This window comes from Prenolepis imparis, unplaced genomic scaffold, assembly GCF_030444845.1.
Source record: "Prenolepis imparis isolate NDT839.2.m4 unplaced genomic scaffold, iyPreImpa1.0 SCAF_7, whole genome shotgun sequence".
NCBI lineage: Eukaryota > Metazoa > Arthropoda > Insecta > Hymenoptera > Formicidae > Prenolepis > Prenolepis imparis.
The window spans coordinates 7,886,802-7,905,697 of NW_028141165.1; the positions used below are offsets into that span (position 1 = coordinate 7,886,802).

Consider the following 18,896-nt stretch of genomic DNA (forward strand, 5'->3'; position numbering starts at 1 on the left):
ATCAAATTTAATCTGTCCGTCACGAGAATTAACGAGGATGCAGGTATAAAAGATGCGGCCAAAAAATGAGATACGTCATACTTCAGCAGCGGTTGAATTGCAAAGTGGGTCGTCGTTAAAGGGAAAAGCGTGATTGTGTGAGAGTGACGTGAGAGAGAGGGACCGCCGTTTTTAAACTTACACCGCGATGTGCGGACATAACATCTTTCGAAGCGGTTTGTTACGAGCAGAATCGCCTTCATTACTCGAGAAAGTTCGGGGAAACGTATTATCGCAGGCCCTGGGTGGTCCAAGGCCATCGATTTTACGACTCGATTCGGTTTCTCAAAGGGAATTGCCCGGACTCTTTTAAAAAAGGGTCAGAGTCAGAGTGATGAGAAAGACCCTTCGTAACGCGTTACATAAATTCTTTATCGACAAACCTACTTGAATGTCCCTCGATTATCAGTGTGTGCGAGAGCAGGTTAGAGATCGCTAAAGAGATCTACAATTGTTTCTCTGAATAATCTTTATTCTCTCTGGACCTAACAAATCTAAATTCATTCACAATTTTCGAAAAAAATTCGTGACAAACGCAATTTATTATATTTATTTTTTGTCTAAAAATAGTTCCTGAATTCCAAACCTTTGTCTGAAAACTATGTAAAATCATATTCCACTATGTATATTATAAATTTATTAATATTTTTTTATGGAAATATAAAAAAAATAATTTTAAATCTAAAATAATTCAAAAAATTGTGAAGTTATACAAATATCGTGATATATTAATTTGACAAGAATATTTATTAAGAAACAAGAAATTCGCCTCGGATATGTAATAGGATAATTTTAATATTTTTAAATATTTTGTCAATATTAAAATATTACATGTATTATAAGTAACTTATATACATTTATTTAAATATATGTTAAATTATATATATTTAATATATTAATAATAATATATTTAAATATATATATTATTATATTATATTAAATACATATATTTAAACTTTAGCAAGAATACTTAAGAAATATTTAAACGGACAAGGAAGAAATTTTGAGGCGCAACAACAGAGATAATTGATCGGGATTAATAAATATCGTGCCAATATCCCTCTTCGCTTCACAAACACCGTCGGTTAATCGGACCGAATAATTCGATTTCGGATCAGCGATACGAAGTGAAGGCCCTCCTCGATTGGGATCTTCTTTCTTTCTCTTCTCCTCTCTCTCTTACCGTGTTCCTCCCTCGGTTAAGGAACCGTATCGCGAATACTCATCCGAATACGTGCTGGTAAAGCCAAAAGTATGCAGGCACCGTGTATAACCTACGCACGGGTAAATACCTGTCCGGTCACTATTTATTTCCGCTCGGCAGCGAGAGTCTCCTCCCTTCGAAGGGAAGCCTCCGACGAAACAGAAGGAACAGACGAACGAAAAATCGCCTCTCCTCTCTCCATCCCTCCGAGCTTCCGATCGTTAACCCTTCACTACTCTCGTGTGCACATCGCCGCGATTCAAGCGCATCCGTCTATATCCGTTTTCCCTCTTTCTCTCCCTCGCGGAATCTCTCTCTCTCTCTCTGTCCGGGCTTAAAAATAACCCGAAAGCGCGCATCGCGTGGTACAAGCTTAATTGCCGTAAAGTTGTCAGACTGTAATGACGTGGCGGATCGCTTTAAAGATGGATCGTTATTTCTAAATGTAGAATTATTATTATTATTGACGATGCGTGAGGGAAATTGATTGTTTATTTTGCTCGGATCGAAATTGATATCGTCATCTTGTTACGCGTCATACATCTCGGCGTGTCGTGATAATAATTGTTTACAGTCGTTAACATTCCTCTCCTCCTCCTTTCTCTCTTTCTTCCTCGATACGCTCGATCGATTGTCGAGATGAAATTCCGCAATCGTTAATTAAGAGAACGTGTCGCACGAGCAGAATGGATGAGAGTAAAGCGCGAATGCAAATGATTCGCATATATTTCGCTCGGACGTGATACGTTGTCGTTTCAATATAATTCACCGTAATTAAATTTCACCGCATAATTGACACGCTTTCGATACGATGTGCAGAAGATAAGAAATGCATTCCGATTTATCATCGACGATATATTCTCGCTCTCCATTTACAAAGTCATCGAGTATTCGCGATGGCGAATTACGATCATTGCGGTAATCTTTATAGGCGCGATGTACTCATTTCTTCAAATATGGTGCTACTTCGCCAGCACAGTATTGCACAAAATAATTTAAAAGTAACAACAATCAATTTGTTAAAGATACATCGATGCTTCCAAAGAATACGATTATATATATAATATGTATAATTTTATATATATTATATATATTGTATATATAATTTAATATAATTTTTACTCATCCTGCATTAAAATTTTGGATATGATAATTAACACAGAATGAGTAAAAATTATATAATATATATATATATTCTTTTTGAAGTATCAATGTATCTTTATTTTATTTTATTTTAAAAATATTTGTTTTTAATATTAATTTTTAAAAATATTTAATAATATTTTGAAAAATCGTGTGCTTTTTTGTGCAAAAATTTTGCAACCTCTCGCATTCAGCCAACTTTCAGTCAACAGAAGAGGGATAGGGTTCGATTTATTGACACCTCTTTGCATCTCGATTTTCTCACATTTCGTTCCGGCATGACCGGCCAACGACGGGTCCATCATCGCGTTTGAATATTGGCTCATAAATTTTCATCAGAGATGACTAGCCGAGAGTCTTAAAATATTTTACACATTTGTAAGAATGTAATAAGTGAATTTTCCGCTCACTTTGACTCGAGCATTTTTGACAGAGCAATCGTTAATCTTCTTCGAATAAATATAAACTGGGATGTAAATTTTCCGCATACGTTTTAAACTACGCTACATATAATAAATTCATTCCGTTGCTGATAGTATTTCAAAGAAACTATATACAAACGCGTTCTAGCGCTATAAGTAATACTTTCAACAATAAACAAATCAATATTTAATTAAATTATGTTCTCTCAATTAGCTCGCTTTCGCACGTCTTTTCACCTGGCGATAACGTCGCAGTAAAGTAAGAGATTCTCAGCGCGATAAATAAAATGTAGCTTTAAATTTCGTAAATCGTTTCTTAACGAAAACCTATCTCCGATACGCGAGCGCGAATCGCATATGCGTCTTCTCGCCTCTTATTGCGTGCGGAAGATAACGTCCTGTAAAACTTTCGTCCCCGTCATAAATAAAACGACGTTTTAATTATCGGCCGGTTCCGCGAATCAAAGAAAACCAATTTACGCGCGTGAAGCGCCGCAAATGCTGCTGTCGTGTGCCAAGACGCGGTTCCCGCTGCTAAGGAAGCTTCAATGAGGCCGGCGGTAATATCGTTGGGCCCCGAAATATCTTAATAATCAAGTCCCTGTCGGACTTCGTACGAGGACCCAGATAATAATTCACGCCATTCACTCGACAGGTTTCCGCATGGAGAGGAAAGCAAGAAAAAAGTATGGGTGCAAGAAAAGAACGATCTCACATACGGCACTTCATCGCGATCAAACTGTGTGCCGATATATTAAAATTAAATTATAAAAAAATTGTTTTAAATAAATAATTTCACCTGAGTCAAATTTTTCCTATTTAAAAAATTTTTAATTTGACACACGTTGATATCACAATTTAAATATAGTTCATCTTCTTTTACAATTATTTAATTTATAATTTTGTCGAAAAATATCCTTATGAAACTTTAAGTGAAAAACTCATTTACTGGCTATATTTAAAACAGAAAAAAAATAAGCTACCATAACTAAATTTTAGGTCTCCCTATATTACACCTAAAATTTAGTTACTATAACTAAGTTAAATAAATATGTAAATAAATTTAAGCATGATAACTGAATTTCAGATGTAATTTAGGAATACCTAAAATTTAGCTATGATAACTAATATTTTTTCCCGTAAAGATACAAAGTAGAGAGAAGTTCAATTTTTATAAAATAAATCTATTAAAATCCTTTAGAATTTATAAACATGAGGAAATTAAAATTGAAGGAAAGAGCAAAATTTTTCGACTAGAATAATATAATAAGCAAAATGACATATTTGTATATTGGGAAAATTATCTTGAGATGGTACGAATAGTTTTCTCAATGTGATTTTAATCTAAATTGCGTAACATCACGTTAACAATTATTAATAATTTCGATTACGATCTATTTATAACTTTGATTCATTTCTTTTAATCGACGACCGTGAATTCATACTTCGATTATCGCTTAGAGTCCCATCACATCGGAGGACGGGGGGAACCTTGTTTAATCGCCTCGCGCCCTGCATAGCGACGATCAACGGTGAGCAGAAGGCAAAAAGATGGCCGGTCGCGGCTTGGTTATATCTAAGGGCCTCGCGCCGCGGTCTGTAATTATCGCCACTGGCCGTGGGAATTGAATTACGAGGTAAATTCGTGACGTGCCACAACGGTGGCTGTTCCGACAAAAGCCATGAAGCCGCCCAACAATCATCTAAAGTAGATTCAATCGAAACTATTTCGATCGAGTCTATCATGATTCACGATGATTTTTATATTTCTTTATCATAGATATAATATATATTGTATAAAAAATACCCTAATTATTTATCTTCCTTTTTCCTCACGAATTTTATTGTTAGTGCAGATGAGAAAGAGAGAAGGGGGAGGAAGGGAGCTGTCAGAATCTGGATCAGAAATTATATATCTGCGAGAAATTTATGTTATGAATTAATTATAATAAATTTTATATAGTTGAAAATAAATTCCTTGTGGTCACTAATTAAGCATCTTTCATAACAATTAGATAATTACACAAATTTGTATAATTAAATATGTATACAATTAAATATTTAAAAAATTTTTCTCGAAATACAAAAAAATACCAAATTTACGCCTCTATATTGCCCCAAATTTTCATGGAAGAACTTGACAGGATACGTCACGCAGAGGATCGAGTTGTGTCTGAAAGCGCCTTACGATTCATAACAATCCAATAACGCACAATATTAGGCTGCCATAAAATCCGGATAAAATGCCACGGTTGCCTCGTCGTGTAACATATGTATACATCATCCACGCGTTCCCGCGTGGCCCGGGGTTCATGAATAAGAAAAAAGGAACAAATCCCCACTTCGGACGTGAAACGATCTTCTACCCCACGAGGTATTATTTTCGTGACTTCGTCTGCCTCGTCCCTTCCCCCTTTCCCGTCAGGGTTCTACAGTCCAGCCCGCCCAGAGAAGATGATTCATTCACCCGACCGACGAAGAAGACAACGCACGCGCGCGCAGGCAGGTTCGAGGACCTCGAAGAAGCAGGTTCGAGGGACGACGGCGACTCGACTCGCTAATCCGTGAACAATGAAGGATTCGGATGGCTTCAATCGTTCGTCTCGAGTACCTATTCGCTGCTCCTTTTCACGTTCGATCGCTCGCCGAGGGGTTAGAGGTGCAATGATTCGCAACAGCTGATAAACTCACCCGTTTCGTTTCAACGCTGTTCGAGAATCCTTGACGCGAACCTTCCATGATCCTTCGACAGGATCGCTTCTCTTTTTGGCGATCCTCGCGAATGATACCATACGCGACATCACAAATGTATAGAGATGATATTCTTGATATAATTTTCTAAATATATTGTGTAAATGTCATATTATATTTTGAGAAGAATTTAAAAAAATATTTAATATTATACATGATATTATATATGTATAATAAATTTTTGTAATTATCTAAATTAGAAATAAAAGATACTTAATTAACGATCATAGATAGCAATTTATTCTTCCTCTCTTTTTCTCTCTTTCTCCCCATTGCTTTTTGCAAAATATATGAAATACATATATTCTTCTTTGTCTTTTGACAATTTGCTGAGAATATTAGAATATAAGATTAATCATGTAACTCCGCTTTCCTTTTCTATTCAACTGTTAAAAATTATTTCATATTCGTGTTCAAAAGATATACTTAATTAACGATATATAATCAATTCTTTATTTTTATATGCAAAATATGTATATGAAATGCAATTTCAAGACTTAAGAGCACTAATAAATTTCCTGCAACGATAGTCACTCCTCTTGTTCTTCCATTATATCAAAAGACGGTAAGTCAAGAGTCTCACGCGAGGATTACGGTGGCGATAGCGCCTTTCTCAATGTTTGCCAATCATTTGTAGTCGTCTGCTAATTATTGCGCAACGCGGTCTCGGCCCCTTCGTTATATACCGAGATAGAGTGTGATAAGTTGTCCATCAAGCAATCCCTTTTAGCAACAAATTAATTCATTTCACCAAACGCGTGGGAGGCGGGATCGATCTTACCACCCAGTCATGCCAATCAGTAGCGTAAACAAAAGTTATACACGAGACAAATTTAACGGCACCGATCAACGCGTGGGAATCTTTTTCTTGGACAACCGCAGGAAATAAGTTTTAATTTTTTATAATAAATTTTTTTTATAATATATTTTTTATTCATTCTCTATGATATTTTCTATAACTATATATATCATGCAACAAGTATTATTCTTATTATCGTCACATTCGTGTGTTTCTATAAAAAAAAAGATTAAACTAGTAACTGCTGATTTTATATAATAGTTTCGTTATTTTATAATAGCAGAATAAATAACAGTGTCAAATAATGTTATCAAATTTTTATTAAATCTTTTCAAAATTATTTTTAGTAAAATTATTCTTTTCTTAATAAATAAAATTACTTCTATTTCTTTCAATTTTAAGAAAAACTATTAAAAGTATGCTGTTACAAATTAATGTAACACTAACGTTAATCTTAATTTGTCACAATTTTAGTAGTAGATGTTGGAGATTATTATTTTCTTTTTTCGACCTAGGTGGTCGTAGTTCGCAACATATAGGAAGACACTAACACGATAATAACAACAACAATATTGATGTATTATATCGATTTAATGCTGATTCGCAAGATTAAAGAAACAATCACGAGCAACGCTGGACGACCGTAAAATTAATAAATGCAATGAACGTTAACGAGGATCATAAATATGTCGTATTGCTTATTCGTCGATTAGCATAATCATTCCCGATATTCAAACGGGTCGTAATTTAAAAATATCGCGATAAATTGTCGACAATTTTTTCTTTATGAAGAGCGCAACGAGAAATTCGCAAGATTATATTATCCGAAGAGAAATATCTCAGAGATATGGATTTTATGTTCTAACGTTTTAGAAGAAGCACCGTATATTATATCTTGTCCTCATTCAAAATAGCTCGTAATTATGACTCCCTTCATATGACATATCGTAATTAATTTTATTGTTATGTATTACAAAGTTGTAAAACCGATTACGAGATAATAAAATAAAAAAATCAATTTCATTATGTTCAACATTAACATTTTCAATTTTCTCACTGATGATACTCCTCTAGTTAATTAAAGTTACTGATAACATATTATCATCAACATTGAACTACGTATTTAATAACACGGTTTATTGCGACCGTACGATATTAATTCTCTCGTAGCATAAGCCTATACACAGTATAATTATACACTCGCGATATAAAAATTATAATTACGAAGCCATCGTCAATGATCGAAAAAAAAAGAAACCATCATCGTTTCTGTTACGCCAGAAGTAAGTTTATTTTCTTAAAAGACGAGAAAATTTTATTGCGCGCGTGATATTAATTCGTTCAATCGGGTCTCTTAATTACGGATCGTTAAAGAGGAGAATCGACTTTTGTGAAACGACACACCCACAACGACGCGATCGAACGCGTAAGATATCCTGAGGAAGAATTAGATTCGCAATCAGAGTCCAATTAAGGGCCACGAGGAGGTTGCGGTCCTCCTAATTACACACAGATATTTCGCCTATCCTAACGTGTTCATTATTGCGATACGATGCCGATTTTACGAGCGTATTAACGTATCAATTATGCTTAGGATCCCCCCGCCTATCATATTGCATGGGAGGGTCAATTAGCAAATTATGAGCGTGCGCGCTCATGGAACAATCGACGTTTAATTAACAATTTACATAAATATATGCAAACATATTTTATTAATTTTTGTAGACTGTATACATATATAATTTCGTCACAAAAATATGAAAAGTTGCGAAATTTTAGTAAATATTAATTTTTCATTAATTAAATGGGGTTTTTTAACAAAAAAAAATTTTATTTGTATCGAAAATTTTTTTATTCTTATTCTCTTCCAAAATTTCGTGTAATATTCGCGGATGTCTGGTTAAAAAAAAATAATGTATAAATTTTCAGAACAGAATCGACGATTGTTTATTTCGACCTTGATTTCGACACTTCTTTAGAAACATTTTTACGAGAATTAAATACTCTCTCAAAATTTAGCCCACCCTTGTCTGTCTCATCGACACTTCCACACATTCTCTAGATCCATTTCGCGGTACTCTCGAGCTACGTCCTCATTACTGAAGATCCTTAAAAAAAAGGGCCGCCATGCTCGTTAAAATGTGTTTCTCTATACGACCGTTCGCAATTTGTTAAAGGACGAAGGGCCACATGGAGCATACCTACGCCACGTAAATTTCCGGAAAGGGATCCTCCAAAGGGATCCAGCTTCCCTATCCACTCCGTCTTGTCTCTTTCTCTGTTTCATTTTACGCGAGTCTGTCGGTTTTTTTATTCTATTCTCTCTCGTTTCTCGCATCTTTCCCTTTCTCAGCTTGTTTCGGCCTTGTCGGCATCAAACGAATGACATAAATTGGAACCAAAGGGCATAATGCAAGAAACGAGTCTAAACGAGAGGAAAAAGGTTTCATGATTTTTCAGGGACAAAGGCGCTTTAACGCGATGTAATGTAAACCCGTAGAAGTTTCGAGAATAGATAGGTATTCAGAAAATGGAATAAGTAACAAAAGTGAAATGTAAATTATTTAAGTATAAGAGAATAATGTTAGAGAATTGTTATAATTTCTCTCTCTCTCTCTCTCTCTCTCTGGAGAACTTCTCGAATAATCACAAACAAAGACATTATCGAACAGTCACATATATCAACTTAGTAGTATTTTCTTATGTTTACGAATAGCAATATCGGCTAGAACATTATGTTGATTACAATTTATAATTTACAAGGCGATAAAATTAAAAAAAATATATTAAAAAATTATATGAACGAACTATGCATTATCTTGTATAAAGAGCTTCTTACACTCTTTTTAAATTACACTCTTTTTAAATTTACATCGTGTTGAATGGCCGTTATTGCAAAAATTGCATATTTTGTTAACTCAAATGTTTAATGGCTTTGCAATGAGTAATTTATTCATGATGTAATGTTATTCATTTAATATAAATTTTATATCAAATAATTATATAAAAAAAGTCTTTTAAATTAAAGTCTTTTAAATTGAGATTTATTTAATAATATATAGCATAAGGAATTAAATGACAGGATGTGTGATACGCGTTTTAAAAAATTCTAATTTTATTAAATATTTTAATATATACGAGAAAAAAAAGACAAGAAGTGTGACCACGTGTCTCTTGTCATATTCACTCGCAAGTTAATGTTAGAACATAATACATTAAAAAAAAATTCCAGCATTCGTTAAAAAATAAAATTGTAACCCAACACTTACCTGTTTCAGGTCCAGGAGTATCGTCACGTATTCGTAGTGATCGCCTCTGGCCAACGTAGGGCTCTGCCACCATCTACTAGGATTCGGGTCGAGGACGTTGCTGATGTTGTGCCTCTTGCCAGGATCAGGACTTCTAGAATCGCATACGGCGCATCTCGACAATTCTGAGGGCTTGCAAAAAGTCTCCGGGCCCTCCTCGCCGCATGTCGCGTTTACGAAAATGTCCGCCTTCGCGGCTACGTTGAATGTGGACGGAAAGAGACCTCCATTTTTCAAGCTCTTATTGAGGCCTGGACGAAGACTGTACGGTCCTCTTGGAGCTAAAACAAAAAAAAAAGAGAAATTTTTATCGAATCGAAATTAATAATTAAAGAAAATAAGTCGCATAATAATAATGCATGAGACAGTTTGTTTTTAAAATTTCTATATTTTCAAATAATTATATTATTATTAGTGATGAGACTTTTTACTAGTGCTATATGATTTGTCGATATAAAATTGAGGCAACGTGCATTTTTAAAGGCTCTGTTACCATCGAGACTTTCGTCAGATTTCAGAAATAGAGCCGCGCGTCATTAAAACTTTGTTCTAATTCTCTTTTTAGTTTCGTTTTACGAGATTTTACTGGTGCCTTTTATTGACGAATCTGTATATATCGTATCATGGCGCCGATAAATCATCGCGAGTCAGTCCCCAGCCCGTTTTCTATGTTTATTCGATAAACATCTGCTGTGAGGTCGAAGGTGTGTATTAGCGTCTCATAAATTTATTTGATGTGGAAAATTCATGCACAGGAAAAGCTAATTTTACATTAGTCTTCCGACCGTTTCTCCTCCTGACATTTTTATATTAGACGGATTTATAAATTGATAATTCCATTTTCAAATAGAAAGAATTAAATAATTCGTGATAAGTAATGAATGCGAACCGTGTTTTCTTCGATTCGCGAAGGAGAAAGAGAGAGCGTGTGATGGATTTGTGTGTACTTGCTTTTTAATCAATTATTAATTTTCATATTTTACGTATATGTCAAACTTCGGAACAATTGACAGTTTTACGAGAGATGTATATCGTATATTTTGCTGCAGGTCGAGATACCGGAAAATAAACTTGGATTGATCGACCAATCGTCAGTTATAATTACGATACATCAAAAAGTTGCGATTTTTCGCGTCGAATCAAGCGTGATATCTCGCGTTCGAGAGAACCATGGAGAGAGAAAAAAAGAGAGACTATATGTAATCGAAGCGACCGATCCCGTCATTTTCTGTTAGGCGACGCATCCATCAACAGGTTTTGACAGAGCGCGACGCGAAACCAGTCGTGCAGCGAGATGCAGCGACGAGATGCAGCCAACAGGTTCCGTCGGCTTCTCCTCCGGAGAGACGACTTACACGAATGCACGGCGATATAAGAAACGTGACGAATTATCCGCGAGAGATAAAGGACACTTTGCCGCGCCGGCGATAATGAATCGATCATCGCGGAAATTGTAGCGGAAAGAAGTACCTATAATTTATTATTTTTATTTATTTCTTAATCCATGCCTTACGGCTTTGGATGGCTTCCAGTTTCTACAGCTGTTTTTTTCTTCTTGTGTATAAGTGTAGCGAAAATAAGTAAAAATGATCGAAACTTTTCTTCATTTATTCGTGTCATACTTTTTTTTCATTTGTCTAAAGTCTAAATGATTAAGATTAATGATGAAAACTAAAGTCGCATTTATAAATCACATTCTTAATTTTCAACTTATTATTATCTGAAAAATATTATTGTTAATATATAACTTTTCGTGATTTTATTTATAGGTATATCATGTTTTTTTTTTAATTTTTAAATAAAACACAAATACCGAGATTTGAGCCGTTTATTTAGAAAGTAATGTAAATCTATCTAAAATCAAATCAGCAATCTTATTTTTGTCAGTTAATGTTGTATGAAAGTGTATATACCTGATAAATTAAATTATTTATTATCGCAAAAAGTACGAAACCGTAGTATCAACGCTTATCAATATTTTTGAAAACGTTGAAACGCAAACCTCTTAATATCTCGAGAAATAAAAAAAGGCAGACTTAAACCATTTTCCGAGTAAACGGCTCATTTCTTTCGTATTATAACACCTTGGTTTTGATCTCAGATTTCAGATATGCGTTATGGGATATATGCGTTATGTCCTGTCAAAAATCGCTGCGATTAGTCAGTATTATCTGCAGGTGGACGATCTCGTGATCCATCACTTCCTTGATTAATGCTCGCGCCTCGCGCGAATTATACGCCGTCATACGTGAGCGGGAAATAATGATCCTTTGGTATCGTCCACTTAAATAATATTTAATAACAGCCCTGTTAACGCTTGCGTACAGGCACTATAATATATATCGCGAAAAAAAGACCGTTAACGATGTACTGAGCAGAACTCTTATTACTTATTCAGAATTCTCGCGCTAATCAGACTACGTTAATCGCGCTGCAATATTTCATGTCAACGAGCCTTCATGCCATTTTTTCGTTTGCCTTACTTTCTTCAATGCGCGCAACTGTCAATCTTAATAAATCTGTATTAGTCCAAATTATTCTATAGACGTATTGTGATGCTAACGCAAACATAAACCATCAAAGTGTCATTTGATCGTAATTATTCAATGGTTTTTAATTAATTCTGTCATTTTGATTAATCAATGTTTTACTGATATAAGAAAGATTTATTGTTAACATGTTTATTTATTACTTATCAAGTAAAAAAAATAAAAATTTAAATTAATAAATTAATATTAATAAATTAAATTAAAATTTCTATCAAGAAATTCATTAAAATTAATTTATTAATAATAAAATCAATTTATTGATTTAAAGCAATTTTTTATATATTTCACACGTCGTGTTTCAAATTATTATCGAGATTAATCAGTCACTCTTTTCGCACGTAAAAAGCGACACACACAAATGATGTGCGAAATAATGAGCATCCCACACATCTCGTCCCTCTCGCACATTAGAAAATCTTTGACAAAACAAATGTCAGTTACGTAAATGGCGAAGCATCGCTTCGCCCATTCGTTCTGGGTCCGTGATGACGAATCTGTACAAGTCCCCATGCGCGCTCACGTATAGCCTCCCTATTTCAAGAACAACGTGGCAGAAATCTGCACCGGACGTGCCTGCTTGCGCCAAACTGCGTGCATTATGCGCGCGTAGAAAGAAAGCAACTGGGCGCGCGCGTTCGTCGGAAAACGAGCAGACACGCATTGTGTGCGTGTCGGGCACGCAATCTGCTCCAAACCGCTCCTATTCCTCTCGTGACTAGGATGTTGTGATGTTTGAATGGACAAGCGAAAACACAATGACAGCTTGTTCCGAAAGAGCGTCTAATAATATGCAAATATTTCTATCGCCAAAAAAATCAATGTTCTAAAATATAAATATTTCCAAACATTCTTCGATGTACTTATATTATTTATATTTATATTTAAATGTATTAATTTATATATATTTATTTTATATATTTAATTTACATATATATTTGTATTTATATATTTATATATTAAATATACATTATAACATAAATCTATATAAAAAATACTTATAACAGAAATATACATATATAAATATATAATAATATACAGTATGTATAACATATATTATTTATATATGTTATTCAAACATATATGTAAAATAAATTGTGCGCTTTTACGAGTGCTCTATGTGCTAATAAAAATGTTTATGAAAAAAATATTGTCATTATCGGTTCTGTAACCAGGCAATTTTAGCGTAACTCTTGTTGTCTTCTCGAAAAACATTACAATCACCGCTGCATTCCTTATGCCAAGAATAGCTTTCATCGCGGCACATCCCACACATTTTACCTTCGCTCCTCTCATTCCCCTGGAAATTCAACGAACGATTTAAATCCTAACGATCGAGTTCGTGGTAACGCGTACGATTTTTCCTGTCTTCGAAGCAGCCGTCGATTATCGTGAATCACGACGTGAATTTCTCCCGATGCACCTTGCAACTACTGTAACGATCGCTCTTTGCGAATATCAAGGAGGCGCATTCGATGTGCTATAATGCCGCGGTGAATGCACAACAACCATGCGAGGTGCTGAACACAGGCGTGGCTGGGTCTTCTGTTGACATGAAAGAGGAGAGACACGAGTGGTCAGGAAATTGACCGAGGCTTGGTTCGAAAGAACCTTAACTACGGAGCGATTTGTTGCGTATGCACGCGCGTGATGTATTCTTCCGCTCTCGAATTGACCTGTCCAAGACGCGTCCCACGGTAGGATTGTGCAACTCAAGCGAAACGCCATCATGAATAAAATTATTTTTTTACAGGGATAATCGCAAGTGTCAAAGTAAATTGAAAAATCAAAATACAAAGCGAGAAAAGATCGCGATAATTTTATAAAAATATTATAGAAAATTATTTCAATAAATGTAATATATCCACCATATCTGCATCTTCAAATATTTATTTACTGAAAACTTATATATTTCATTATTCCTTATTTATATTTTTAGAACTTTCCTCGTCGAAATCATTGCATATATTTAAAACAAATTTTAAAAATCAGAAACAAAGCGAGAAAAGATTGCAATAATTATGTAAAAGTATTATAGAAAAATATTTCAATAAATATATCCACCGTATCTACCTCTTTAAATATATTATTTAGATACTTTAGAAAAATTGTAATACTCTTTAGAAAAATACGTTTTATTATTCCTTGTATATTTTTAGAATTTACTTCGAATCAATTACATAATTTAAGTAATTCTATAATTAGCCATCCATTTAAGTGTTTGCTGAGAAAACATTTCAATTTAAAAGAGCCCTCCTTTTACTACCCGCTCGACGAACAACTCTGCGTTTGGTGCATCGCTTTCCCTTCTTTGTATCTCTCTCTCTCTCTCATTCTCACACATATACTTCGACCCTCTCTCCTAAATGTACATACGTACACTCTCTTCCCATAATAGTCGGCGATTCCAGAAAAGGAGCAGAGACCGCGGTATTGTTGTATCATGTCCGCGCGCACGAAATCGGAGAGTCTCCTTTTCCTGCACCTCGCTTCCTCTTCTGGCGTGAGGAGGTTTAAGCCCGCTACGAGTGACTGATGACGACAGAAATAACTCCTGTCCCATCTTTCCGCCGGTCGCGACGCACGTGCGTCCACGTGCGTGTGCAAGCCTACGCTAGGTATAAGGCACGACGCACCGCGTGATTTGCATGCGGCAGAATGCACCAGGAGACCGAGCACGGATAACGACGCGACCTCGCCATCGCGCTTTACGCTCGAGATGAGGTTTACGCCGTCGCGGTAGTAAAGACTTCTGGTAATTATCACCAAAGAGGTTTGCCGTTATTATTAGAATTACATAGTCGTATAATCCTAAGCGCTCGACGCTATTTGCAATTTGTCGCCGTACGTATATCGATTCTTTCCAGATGTTAGATAAGGCATAAGGAAAATATTAGAAAGCATGATAAAATTTACAAGCGTGGAAAGTTGAGGAAAAGAGATATAAGATTGTGTTATTCTCGAATTTATTTTTACGACGCGTCTCAATATTACCACGCTCGATTATGAAAAAATTAAATTTATTTTCGGTACTGTTTTGAGCATTAATTGATTAAAATTTTAATTGACTAAAGTAATCTATTAATCAATAATCGAAATTAAATTAATCAAGCATCATATATGTAATCGGAACTAATTTAATCGATTAATTATATTAATCGTTAATATATAATATAATATAATGTAAATTAATGTAATGTGTTATTACAGAAATTTTTCTGTAATAAAGAACTCTACAAATTATATAATATGTCCATATTATAATGTATTCACTCATCAGATATACTAATTTTAAAAATCGATTAAATTAATCAATTAAAAATTTATTAATCGATTAAATTATTCTCGATTACATATATGATGATTAATTAATTTCAATTCTTAATTTATTAATGCCCAACATTGATTTTCGATGATTAGGTACGCGATTAATATTTTTCTTGTAGTAAAATTGTCAATATTTCGAACGATATACGCGTACATCTTATCGAAAGATAACTATGTAGATGTAGTAAAAATTTATATTATTAGATTGAAAAACAATGACGATACACAATCATTCCTTCGTTTCGGTTCGTTACACGCGTAACAAGCTCATTGTCTAGCAAGGAGTGACTCCTTCCTCTCGAGAATCGAACGGAGAGACTCACTTGAGTCTCCCTCTCAGAAGGAATTTTCTGGTCCGCTAATAGGTGCAGCGTGTCCTCTCGGAGGAGGATTCGACGAACCACACTTAAGAGCCCCGTTTCTTCTCGTGTTCACGATAACGTGTTTACAAAATATTCCGATGCGGTTTGGCCCACATGCAACTGAACTACCGCGCTTGGTGGTCCTTATGACTAATAGTTCAGCCAGCCACGGCTTGTTTCATCCGTGTTTCAAGGATCATATCCTCCGGTGAGCAGCATCAGGAAAAAAAATATGTACGTGCCTACAAAGCGAGCCACTGACCAGATTCAAGTCCCACTCTCGCTCGCTTGACGATGTAAAATGAGGTAACCTGAGCTCCCGTAGTGGCTTTCAAGAATTTTCTTTGACGATTATGATAATTAATTGTGGGCCGTTCCATGTAATTTTTCGGAACCGGATTCAAAAATCAATTAATCATTCGAAAGTAAGATTTCAAGTGAAAATAAAATTGTCAACACTCATAATATATCCCTTTTTAATTAGATGACTAATCAACCATAAATATAACTACGTATTTTTTATTTTTACTCTTATATAGTTTTAAATTAAGTCTTCCTTATATTCTTCAATTATTGTATTTAAAATTATTGTATTTTTTTATGCATTAATTATTTTAATTTTTGTTATGCATTGATACTCTCTAAAAAATTATATTTTCACAGCCGTTAAATAAATTGCTTTTTGGGATCATCTGCGATGAAATAGTGCGAGGAAGTAAACACATTTATGTCGTCGATTAGGTTGCAAATCAAAAACGAAATACTGATATCGCAAAACAAGTATGTAATGAAATATTAGTTCGGATTTAATGGGCTCACATTTTATTGTGATATTGCGTCATTTATCGCGAAACCTACTCGCTTTTGAGAATCGGCGCCAAGTTTATTCAAATGTGTGCGTGTGCGTGAGACGTGAATAGAAATCATACGGAGATCACGTTGGCGACACACGCAATAAGTTAGCACTTGACGTAGCGGAGACCCGATACCCGACAATAATTATAATAAATTATCCAGCGCGACGTATATATCGTCCGAGATCGCGGATTGCTTTACATCTCTATTAACATATTGGCGAATAAAATAGTCGGATACGAAGCGAGGAGTGAGAAAACATCTGTTGAGAAGAGTCGAAGTTTCGGGTTGCTAGTTTAACTGTTCTTTCTATAGATCAAAAGTGACATCTGTATTCAGGCATGTCGAGAAAAAAAAAAAAAGATTTCGTCCGAAGAAACCGGTGTTAAATCAATTCCCAAAAGCTTCGAGTACAATGGAGATTTTTTTCAATGGATTCCTACTCTTTATTTGGTCAAGAACGGTCATGGAACGTGCGATAGTGGGCGAATTTTACTTTATTCTCGAACTCTTCGACCTTTGACTATCGACAGAGGAGAAACACCGTGTGGCCCCTTTTCAGACGGCTGCTGGTGTATTTGTACCCTATTGAGACAGCGAAAAGAAATGTTCGACCGCGGCACTTCAAACTGTCAAAGTCAATTTTCTTCATTTCGAGTACAATCCCGAGACTGTATATCGTCATTAGGTTGAAGTGCATTAACACGTCCCGACACTGCAGCACTTTCTTCTTCATGTCGATTATGACGAGCCCCTGTGCGTTTATAAATTACTTCATACATTCGGCTACTTATGCTCGCAGTGATAAATTCAAGGCTGTCGCAAGACTGGATAATTCATTTCCCTTATAAGCTTTAAAACTATTAGAAATTTCTGTACTTGCGAAATTAATAAACTTTAATTGAAACAAAAGTTTAATTAAAAATTGTTTTATTTAATTGAATTTAATAAACTCTAATTAATTTTAAATTTAATCTCTCTTAATCTAAAATTTTCAGCTTTAAAGATTTATGTGATCTTGTATGATCGTAAATATTTGTAAAAAAAAATTAAAGAATATCACAATCAATCTTTTAAATTTCGCAGAAGCTAAAAAAATATGGTAGAAAAAAATCACTCGTCCGTTTGCTTTTAAAATCTCAAGACAGCGAAATTAATTTAGAAAGCAGGTTTTGCAGTTTTTTCTTTCTTAATTTTTTTAATGACTTTTGAAAATGTTAACGTCGTCGTTAATAAAATTGTGAAAGAAAATCTCGCGCGTAAATCGCAGTTATTATACATACACATGTATATCGCGGCGTTTTATTCGCCTGATTTACAATGCCCAGGATTACACAGGTACGTTTGCACACCGCGAGAAATCGATTATCGATTCCAACGATTCGTACAAGTGGCGTCCCGGAGCGAATATCGGGGCCGAAAACCGAAAACCTGTCCAACGCGACCGTAATTGATGTCAGCCGATCGCCGGCGCGGCTCAATCGATTAATCAGACTCGCATCACTGTAGGATTAACGAGGCGTAATATTAATGGTCACGCGCCAGTCAAAGAATTCGACGCGATAATACGTCGTCGGGATAAAGAGCGGGATTAATAAAAATGCCGATTGGCACTCGCTCGCGCCGAAATCGCCGCAATTAAGCGCGATCCAATCTGCCTCGACGCGTATCGAGTTCGTTATAATTGCTGCATCATGTTACGATTGCACGAATTTTTTAATCCTTATTTTATGGTCGGCTTTTAAAAATTTGAGGTTCGTACTTTCGAAACTTACAACTTTCAAAAATATACATACATTTGTATATTTTTATTTTAATTATTTTAATATTTTATTATTTCTTTATACTTATTACTTTTATTATTTGTATATTTGTATATATTCTTATATGTATATACATATACAAATGATAAAAATAATAAAATAAAAATATATAAATAATAAAAATTATAAATATAAAAATAATATACATATATTATAATAATAAATATAAAAATATACAAATCTACAAATATTTATATACACAGTTGGAAAATTTGTGTTTTCTTGTTAAAAACGGTCCCCGTAAAAATTTTTGTGTTAAATATTTAACATACTGCTGTTATGTTAATTGAATTCAAATGTTAAATTATTAAAACAAC

The 18,896-nt window shown here is 34.7% G+C and overlaps 1 protein-coding gene across 2 annotated transcripts in view; it reads right to left on the minus strand.

Moving 5' to 3' along the window:
* The window catches only part of Wb (wing blister), a 197,696-nt gene that overhangs the window by 158,086 nt on the left and 20,714 nt on the right, over positions 1 to 18,896 (minus strand). For both annotated transcript variants that reach the window (XM_083041632.1, XM_083041631.1), the window contains exon 2: positions 9,628 to 9,947. In XM_083041632.1, the coding sequence (XP_082897758.1) occupies positions 9,628 to 9,947 (320 nt within the window). The remainder of the gene's footprint in view (positions 1 to 9,627; positions 9,948 to 18,896) is intronic.